Consider the following 10,000-nt stretch of genomic DNA (forward strand, 5'->3'; position numbering starts at 1 on the left):
TATTAGTTGATGAAGAGAAAGAAGATTTAATATCAGCATCAGTTCATCAAAAAGATCCATATGATTTATCAACTTCATCAACTTTAACAAATCATAGTAGTACAAATACATTGGTTAGTAGTGGTGTTCAAACAACATCTTCAAGTAGTACAAGTAGTATTGATAATTTATTAGATGCAACAACTACAACAACTACAACCACTTCGACAACCAATAATATATCATCACAATCAAAAAATACAGGATCACATTCATATCCACATACACATACAAGACAAATGTCAACTGAAAAAGTTGGACCACAATTTAAAACACCAATTACATCAATTCCACATCATATGAGAATGGAAGGTTTTCAAAGAGTAAAGCATAACTCTACATCTTCATTGTATATAAAAAGTACATTATCAACACCTGATAATGATGAAATTTTAAGATGTATGGCAAATGCATTATTGTATCATATTGAAAGAGGTTCACAATTCCCTCAAAAAACTGTTGAAATTTTTAGTGAAGAAAAATATCCAATTACTGTAAGTTTATTAATTATTATTATTATTATTAATTAAAAATATTAATTAATTATTATTAAATATTAATTTTCTTTATTTTTTTTTTTTTTTTTTTTAATAATAGAAAAATAAAATTGATTTAAAATCAAATCCAACAGTTGAAACTATTTATAAATTTATTAGAGATATTTTTAAAGCCGAGAAATTAGATAGTGAATGTGCAATTATGTGTTTAGCTTATATTGAAAGAATAATAACGTATACTGGTATTACATTAAGTTCAATTAATTGGAGAAGGATAGTTTTATCAGCATTAATTTTGGCATCAAAAGTTTGGGAAGATCAAAGTGTTTGGAATGTTGATTTCTTACCAGTATTCGATAATTTAACAGCGGCCGATTTAAATTGTCTAGAGAGACAATTCCTTGCAATGTTACAATACAACGTTAGTTTGAACGCTTCAATCTATGCAAAATACTATTTCGAGTTGAGAAATTTCTCAAAGTTAGACTCCAATCAATTCCCTTTGAAACCGTTGGATAAATCTGGTGTTAGAAGATTGGAAGATCATTCAAAGGCTTCGGAATATAGAGTAAAACCATTTAAAAGAAGTGCTAGTGTTGATCAAATTAATCCACCCGAAATTCATACAAGAGCTGTTATTAATTAAAAAAAAAAAAAAAAAAAAAAAAAAAAAAACCCAAAATCCAATATGCCAATTCAGATATTATATATTATATTTTTTTTTTTTTTTTTTTTTTTCCAAAAAAAAAAAAAAATTAAAAAAAAAAAAAAAAAAAAAAAAAAGAACAAATGAAAAGATAAAGTAATATTATAATCTTTTCAATTATTTATGTAAATAGAATCAAAAATAAATAATAAATTTAAACTTGTAATTTCAAGTTGAAATTAATAAAAAAAATAAATTATTTTTATTTTGTAAAAAACTATTATTAACTTGTTTTATTATTTACATTTAATTATTATTATTATTATTATTATTTTTTTTTTTTTTGGATTTATCAAGATCTTAAAATAGTTTTGCTGAATTTATCATTTTTTTTATTAAATTATTATCAAATTATCTAATATCATCCATCTCATTGGAGCTCCAATATAAATAAATATATAATAATAAAAAAATAACAAATAATTTCAAGTTTTTTTTTTTTATTAATAATAATAAATTCAGAAAAAACTTTTTTTTTCTTAAATATAATGGAGTCACTTTATTTTTGTTTATGAAAAGTGAAAAAAAAAAAAAAAACCTTTATTATAATGATTAAACCTGGCTATAGCCCTTGTAAGCCTTGTTAGAAATAAAAAAAAAATTTAAATCTAGATAGTGAGATGATTTAAAATTATACAATTATTAATTTCCAAATATTGTAATAATAAAAATTGTATAACTATAATATCATCACCACCACCACAACCACCGCCATCAATAACTTATCAAGTTATATTAAATCATTTTTTTTCAAAAATTATTACCACCATTTAATGAGAATACATTTTTTTTTTTTTCTCACACCAAAAAAAAAAAAAAAAAAAAAAAAAAAAAAAAAAAAAATGATTGATACAGTATTTTCATAATAGTATATTTAAAAAAAAAAAAATAATAAAAAGAATATGGAGGTCGGTTGGTATTCACTCAAGATGATGTTGAACTTGGTTATACTTTGGTTGGGAAATCAATTGGGACAAATCAAATTTTTTGTAATTTCCTTTTAAATGTTACTCAATCAGATATTATTTACACTGTTAGAAGTCCAGCATCCAATACACAAGATATGACAATTAAAGCATTATCTGGAGGAACAAAAGGCGTAACCACTCATCTTGTATTTTTACAAGTTGGATAATTAAAAAAAAAAAAAAAAAAAAAAAAAAATTGATTTTATTCACATTCAAAATCTGGTGGGCATCTAACATCATCACAATTGTTGATTGGTACACAACACATTTCATCTTTGACAGGATCATATTTACATTCAAATCCTGGTTGACATTTTATATCCTTACATCTTGAATCATAACTTTTTGGTACAACAAATTTCATCTTTAAATGAATCATATTCACACTCATTACCTATTGGACATTGAACATCTTTACATTTATAATTATTATAATTACTAGATTGATCAATTACACATGACCTTTCATTATTTTTAATTTCACAATGATATCCTTGTGGGCAACAAAGTGTTGAACAATCTTTTGATTAAAATAAAATTTATTTTTTAAAAAAAAAAAAAAAAAAAAAAAAACCATTAATAAATATTTAATTAAAAAATAAAAAATAATAATAATAATAAATTATAATTACCAGTAATTATTGGACCATCTGTATCACATACACATGATCTTTCATTATTTTTTATTTTGCAATGGTACCCAGTGGGACAAGTTAATGTTGAACAATCTGATTAATAGATATTAAAATTAATATTTTGTTTTTATATATATTTTTTTTTATATAATAAAATTACCTAAAGCTGAAGGTTTCCAGTTATCATTACTATTTGCATTTGAGTGCGGTACATAAAGGAAATATAACAATGCTTTTAAATATAAATTTTCATTCTTTTATTCATCCAATTTATATTAATATATATTATATTATATTTTTTTAAATAATCTATAATTTAACTTACTCTTTAAAAATTATAATTAATTATTTGTGTAGTAAATATTATATTTAATTTTTTTTTTTTTTTTTTTTTTCTAATCTATCATTTGATTCAATATGTGTTAACAGTGGGTGTATTTGTATTCAAATTTGTTTTTTCAACACACTGTGGTAACACTATGATTTATTTGTTTTTTAATCTTTTTTTTTACATTTTTTTTATTCTTTATTAAATGGGTGTGGTAAATAAAATATAATAATTATAATTATTGTAAGTTGTAAAAAATAAAAAATAAAAAAAAAAAAATGAAAAAGAAAATTTGTTGATAGATTAAAAAAAAAAATAAACTATAGTATTAATTAAAAAAGGCGCTTTTTTAATGGAATGACGCAAGTATTAATTGCTTCTTCTTGAGATAAATCTCATTTTATTAGTTTGAATTTATAAGGGCCTTTTTAAAGGTAGGTATGGTTATTACAATTTTTTTTTTTTGTTGAGTCGGAAATAAGTATTACAAAAAAAACACAAAAATGAAATAATTTCGTAATTCGCCGTGATAGTATAGTGGTAGTACATCAGATTGTGGCTCTGTTGACCCTGGTTCGATTCCAGGTCGCGGCACTTTTTTCTAATTTTTTCTAATTTTGAAAAATGGACGCAGGTTCAATTCCATTTTTAATTTTTTGGAATTCCGTTTTTAAATTATAGTTTTGATCAATTTCATAAAAAATTAAATTCCATACCAAAGCCATAAATGGAATATAGTTAATTAATATAAAAAAAAATTTTTGGAAAAAAAAAAAATATGATTTTTAAAAAATGATATGAAACATATTTTGGAAGTGTGGGTGTGTTGAAAAGTGTGTTTCATTGTTTATCATTTTATATTTGTATGTAAAAATATAAAAAAATAAATAATAAAAAAAAAAATAAAAAATAAAAAAAATCAATTTTTTAAACATTTTTTTTACATGAATATTCTATTTTTTATTTTTTTCAAATATAAAATTATTCTCTCATTTATATAACCACACACAAATAATTAATAAAATGAAATCTTTAATATTTTTATAATTTTATATTTAATAAATCGATTTCATTGTATAGATGAAAGTATATTTATAAAAAAAAATGGTAATTATTATATTTTTATTTTATTTTTTTTATTTTTATTCTTTAATTTTTTATTAATTAAAATTTAAAAAATAAAAAAAAAAGAAATAATAATTGAAGAAGATGAAATTAAACCACCATTGAAAATGCAAGATTATAATTCAGATTTAGTAATTAGAAGTTGTTTTAAATTAGATAATGTAAAAATTCAAGAGTATCAAAATCAAGAAAATTTAAAATTAAATGAAAATAATTCAGAATTTGAAAAAATTCAATCAAAAGATATTAAAGATCATATTATAAATAATTTAGATTGGAGATTTTTACATGGTAAATGGAGATGTGTAGATTCATTTTCAGAATATCATGATGATAATTTTAATACATTTGGTGGTTCATTAGGTGAATTCATAATGGCATTGCATGTTTTCACTGATAACACAAATCAAATTATTGATTCTGATTCAAAAATTATTTATGAATTAATGTTTAAATTTTTAAAATTAAATCCAGAGAAATATTTAATTTATCATTCAAATTTTGTAAGATAATTTAAAATTTAAACTTTTTTTTTTTACAAAAGTACTAATTATTAAAATATTATTTTTTAAAATTTTTTCCCAAAAATAGAATACATTTGAAAAATTAAAAAAAACAATATTTGGTATTTATCCGGATATGGATGAAAAGTATTTTGATATTTATCATATTAAAAAACAACATCAATCACAAATACTTGAATTAGTTGTTAGGGATGAATTCATTGGTTGTGAATTTATTAAACAAATTATATTAGGAAATAAAAAAAGTTTAGGAATTTCACCAAAATCAATTTCACCAATTTTAGTTAAAAATATAATTCAATCATTTTTTAAAATTATTTGGAATGAAAAAGTTAAAATTTCAAATGCATTATTTGAAATTGATTTCCATAATGATATGGTCGCAATTTTAAATATTAATATTAATCCACCATTTATAGTAAGTTTTTTAATTATTTTATAATTTTATTAATTATTATATTATTTTATTAATAATAATTATTTTTTTTGAAAAAAAAAAAAAAAAAAAAAAAGTGTGGTGGACCAGAAATTTATCCAACATTTACTCAAGAATTATTTAATGATTCTCATATGAATTATATGGTTATTCAAGGGGAACATCAAGTTATAACTGGAATTAGAAAATCATTATCACAATATTTTCATGATGAATTTCATTGTGATGATCATCATAAAGTTGAACATCGTAATAAGATTGAAATCTCATTTAAAGATTATCTTAATAATTTAAATCTTGTTGCAAATCTTTATAAAGAAGTCTCATTAAATCTTTATAAAACATTACCAATTTTTAATGTTACTTTTAATATATTAATACCAGACTCACCACCAAAAATTAATAAACAAGTAATTCCAATTGATAATAATAACAATAAAAATATTAGTAATAATACAAATAGTAGTAATAATACAAATAGTAATAATAATAATAATTCAACACCAAATAATTTACAAGTTAAAAAAAGTAAAGTTCAATCATTTTTCAAGGGAATATTTATTTTTTTAGGTATTGGTGTAACATTTGCTGTAATTATATTTGGATTATTATCATATAAAAAGAAAAAAGAAAAATATAGATATCATACAAAATTACAACAAGAAAAAGTTTTCTCTTTAGAAGAAGATATTGAAAATGAATTTGATCTTTAAAAAAAAAATAAAATAAAAAAAATAAATAAAAGAAAATAAATTATAAAGCTTAGTTTTTATTATTATTATTATTATTATTTTGACTTTTTTTTTTTTTTTTTTTTTTTATAATGAAGATTTATTTGAAGGTAATATTGAATGTTTAGTTTGGAATGATTGATTTGGTGATAATTTTACAGGAGTATTGATAGTACCAATTTCAATACAAATCATATTTTGATATTCATTATCACCAAAATCTTCCATTTTCTTTGATTTTTCAATCCATGGATTCCAAACAACAACATCTGGCATACTTTGATAATCATAGGTTAGAGTAATTGAAGTTTTACTACCATTATCAATCAATTGTAATGGTTGATAATTCTTTCCAATACTTTGAGTTGGTACAACATTTAAGTAAACTCTATCAGTTTCATTTGAAATTTGTACTTTATCATTCACCTCTTTAGTTATCTTATGACCATTCATTTTATCTATATACTCTCTACCATCTAAACCTAAAACATAAACATTTTCAATATTTGAAATTTGATAATATGTATGAAATGCTAATTGAAATTCTAAAATATTATCATTTGACGATGGTGATGTTGAGGTGTTTTTGACATCAAATTCTAAATCTAAAAAGTCTGGATGTAAAGTTACACGATAGATTGTATGAAAATTATTAATGGTTTCTTTACCGCTTGTTATATTACAATTCCAAACTTTTTCACTATATTCATTATTTCTTAAAAGGAATTCAATTTGAACACTTTGAGTTTTTTCATCAACTAATGCTTTATGAATTTCCCAATCACAATTTCTTGCAAAACCATGTGTTTGAATTTTACCATTTCCAAATTGTGGCCATATTAATGGTACTCCACCTCTAATTGCTTTCATATCTTGAAATCCTGATTTTTCACTCATAAATAAATGTTCAACTGAATTGGTTTTAAATGATGTAATATGTGCACCTAATAATAATAATATTTGTTTTAAAAAAAATAATAAAAAATAATAATAATAAAAATAATAATAAAAATAAAAATATTAATATTATAATAATATTAATAATAAAAACAATTATTATTATTATTACTATTATAATTTACTAACCATGAATATAAATTTCACATGATGATGTTGATGTTTTTAGTACTAATTTTGATAAATCATTATTTCCTTTTAAAACTTGAATGTATTTTCCTTTATTCCATAAACTTTGTAATTGTTCTAATGTATACATTTTTTTTTGTTTTTTTTTTTTTTGTTTTTTTTTTTTTTTTAAATTAATTTTTGAGGAAATAAATAATATTTTTATAGTTATACAATTAATATGAAGTGTTCTTTTTATTTATTTTATTTTTTTTTTTATAAAGCGAAATTAAAAAAAAAAAAATTAAAAAATAAAAATAAAAAAAAAAAAAAAAAAAAAAAAAAAAAATTAAATTCATGAATTGGGGTGTGTAAGTTCTAACAAAAAAAATAATTTCCAGAACAATTGAATAAAAAGAAAAGATAATTTTTTATTTTTATTTTTTTATTTTATATTTTTATCATAAAATAATAATATATATATGTACAAAGAGAAAATTTTTTTTTTTTTTTCAAATTATTGTGTTGTTCAAATTATAATAAAAAAAAATAAAAAAATTTAAAAAATAAACAATTCTAAAAAAAATATAAACCATTAAAATTAAAAAATCTAGATTTTCTTTTTTAAATTTAAACCATTTGTCCCAACTTTAAAAAAAAAATAAAAAAAATCAAGAACAATATGAAATTATGGCCATTTTTTTTTTGTAAAAAAAAAAAACTAAAGATTTAATCGAAATTGGATTGAAAAAAAAAAAATTTTTAAAATACTTAAAATGATGGCAAAAAAAAGAGTTTTAATTGGTCTTTGTGGTTTTAATTCATCCAATATATTTTTAACAAAATAAAAAAAAAAAAAAAAACCTCTGATTAACATTCCAATAATATATTTTTCCTATTTTCTTTTCAAATTTATTTTTTTTTTTTTTTTTTTTTTTTTAAAATTTTATATAATATTATTAATTATTTTTTTTTTTTTTCTTCTTCTGCCTTAAAAAGTAAATACAGTAAATACAAAATATGGGAACATTTAAAAAATTATTTTTAATTTTCTTTTTAATTATTATAAATATTTTATATTGTTATTGTGGTTGTGAATTTTCTAGTATCGGAGAAAATAAAAAATATAATTTTACACCTGCATTCCCAGGGTAAGTAAAATATATATATATATTATCAAATAATTTTTATAAAAAATGAAATAATTAATAAAAAAAAAAAAAAAAAAAAAAAAATAGTGAATATATTTCAACTTCAGATGGTACAAATACAGTATTTTTAAATTTATGTACAACAAATCAAATTTCAAAATGTCCAACTACAAGTGCTTGTATAAAAGATTCATCAAAAAATACAGATATAGGACAACAAGTTGGACCTGCAATTTTCCTACCAAAGGGAATATTACTTACATATAAATCACAAGCTTATCCAGAATGTGTTGGTCTTGGTGGTGTCGTTTCTACAAATTTTACAATTGAATGTAATTCAACAGATAATTCATTTACTTTGGATAAAATTCAACAATTTTCAATATGTAGTTATAGTATTAAATTTTTAACGAAATTAGCATGTGTATGTCCTGGTGATTGTTCATCACATGGTATATGTAATACCAATACTATTAAATGCGAATGTAATAGCTATGCAAGTGGTAGTTCATGTAATGAATTGAAAATGATAATATCAACAATATCCTCAACTACAATCTATGGTGGTGATGTCATGATTTCAGGTGACTTTTCAAATTTACCATTAGAAATTAAAAATAATTTAAAAATTAAAATTAATTGGGACGATTGTAAAAATGTGATAAATATAAATAATAATACAATTCAATGTACAGCTGATAAAGGTTATAATGGTAATGGAATTGAAGTTGAGTTCTCAAGTGGACCTTTGTCAACTGTAATACCTGTGAATTTCAAATACATTGAAATACCATGTCCATTTAATTGCTCCTATCCAAATGGTGTATGTAATAAAATTCTAGGTACATGTACATGTAATCATAGTTGGATAAATGGTACTGGTTGTGAATTAATAAAAATTAAAACCCACTCAATTGAGCCAACAACTATAAATGGTGGTATAACTAATATCATTGGTGATTTCACTATGATAATAAATAATGGTACAACAACATTTTTACCAAATAATTTAATAATTAAAATCGGTGATGATGATGATGATGACTCATCATTATGTCAAGATATTAAAATTTTAAATGACACAAATCTACAGTGTACTGTTTTACCTGGAAAACAAGGTAAAAAGAATTTAACCATTTCATCAGGACTTTCAATGGATTTTAATTATCAATTATTTGAATACTTTAATAAGACTTGTTTATTTAATTGTTCATACCCTCATGGTGATTGTGATTTATTTACATCATATTGTAGTTGTGATAGTCAAACTAATGGCACAGGTTGTGAGAATTCTAAACTTGTAATAGAGTCAATAGATCCAACAGATGAACCAGGTGGTCTAACAAATGTTGTGGGATTCTTTGGTATTCCCACATCGAATTTTTCTATTAAAATTGGTGATTTATTATGTAACAATTTATTAATAATAAATCAAAGTTTAATTCAATGTGTTGTACCACCTGGAAAAGGATTTAAAAATGTTTTTATATCAGATAGAGATTTATCATTCAATGGTGAATTAATGTTTAGATATTTTCAACCAATTGTTACAAATGCTCCTAAACAATGTACAAATTGTGGTGCATTAAATCAAGGTTATTGTGCTTCTCAAGGTTGTATTTGTCATCCACCTTGGATGGGTGTTGATTGTCAATCTCAATATATAATAATACCACAACCACCAAAAAATTCAACTAGTCCATCTGTAGAAATTCCAACATTTTCAAAACCAAATTCTACCAATGGTGGTGGTGGTAGTACAACAAGTACAGATATTGATGAAAATGAAAATATT

At 21.3% G+C, this 10,000-nt stretch overlaps 5 protein-coding genes and 1 non-coding gene across 6 annotated transcripts in view; 4 read left to right on the forward strand and 2 right to left on the reverse strand.

Moving 5' to 3' along the window:
- The window catches only part of DDB_G0277667 (cyclin domain-containing protein), a gene marked incomplete at both ends in the record, with an annotated part of 1,495 nt that extends 313 nt beyond the window's left edge, over positions 1-1,182 (forward strand). Inside the window, 2 exons of the mRNA XM_637476.1 lie at positions 1-533; positions 637-1,182. The exon at positions 1-533 is cut by the window's left edge and continues 313 nt beyond it. Coding sequence (XP_642568.1) covers positions 1-533; positions 637-1,182 — 1,079 coding nt within the window. The remainder of the gene's footprint in view (positions 534-636) is intronic.
- Positions 1,183-2,412: 1,230 nt separating this feature from the next.
- On the reverse strand, positions 2,413-2,601 carry DDB_G0277633 (hypothetical protein; the record flags this gene model as incomplete). Its single annotated transcript, XM_637477.1, has 1 exon — positions 2,413-2,601. The coding sequence occupies one exon, from the start codon at positions 2,599-2,601 to the stop codon at positions 2,413-2,415; it is 189 nt and encodes a 62-aa protein (XP_642569.1).
- A 1,095-nt stretch (positions 2,602-3,696) lies between these two features.
- On the forward strand, positions 3,697-3,767 carry tRNA-His-GUG-2. Its single transcript has one exon. It is a non-coding gene; the product is annotated as a tRNA-His (tRNA).
- A 638-nt stretch (positions 3,768-4,405) lies between these two features.
- Positions 4,406-5,971, forward strand: DDB_G0277601 (hypothetical protein; the record flags this gene model as incomplete). Its single annotated transcript, XM_637478.1, has 3 exons — positions 4,406-4,801; positions 4,890-5,240; positions 5,336-5,971. The coding sequence occupies 3 exons, from the start codon at positions 4,406-4,408 to the stop codon at positions 5,969-5,971; spliced, it is 1,383 nt and encodes a 460-aa protein (XP_642570.1).
- Positions 5,972-6,076: 105 nt separating this feature from the next.
- On the reverse strand, positions 6,077-7,205 carry DDB_G0277669 (aldose 1-epimerase family protein; the record flags this gene model as incomplete). The annotated part of the gene is made up of 2 exons (XM_637479.1): positions 6,077-6,933; positions 7,076-7,205. 2 exons carry the CDS (start codon positions 7,203-7,205, stop codon positions 6,077-6,079), a joined length of 987 nt encoding a protein of 328 aa, XP_642571.1.
- An 869-nt stretch (positions 7,206-8,074) lies between these two features.
- Positions 8,075-10,000, forward strand: part of DDB_G0277603 (hypothetical protein) — a gene marked incomplete at both ends in the record, with an annotated part of 2,817 nt that continues 891 nt past the window's right edge. Inside the window, 2 exons of the mRNA XM_637480.1 lie at positions 8,075-8,205; positions 8,293-10,000. The exon at positions 8,293-10,000 is cut by the window's right edge and continues 891 nt beyond it. Of these exons, the coding sequence (XP_642572.1) occupies positions 8,075-8,205; positions 8,293-10,000 (1,839 nt within the window). The remainder of the gene's footprint in view (positions 8,206-8,292) is intronic.

This window comes from Dictyostelium discoideum, assembly GCF_000004695.1.
Source record: "Dictyostelium discoideum AX4 chromosome 2 chromosome, whole genome shotgun sequence".
In the NCBI taxonomy this organism is placed as follows: Eukaryota; Evosea; class Eumycetozoa; order Dictyosteliales; family Dictyosteliaceae; genus Dictyostelium; species Dictyostelium discoideum.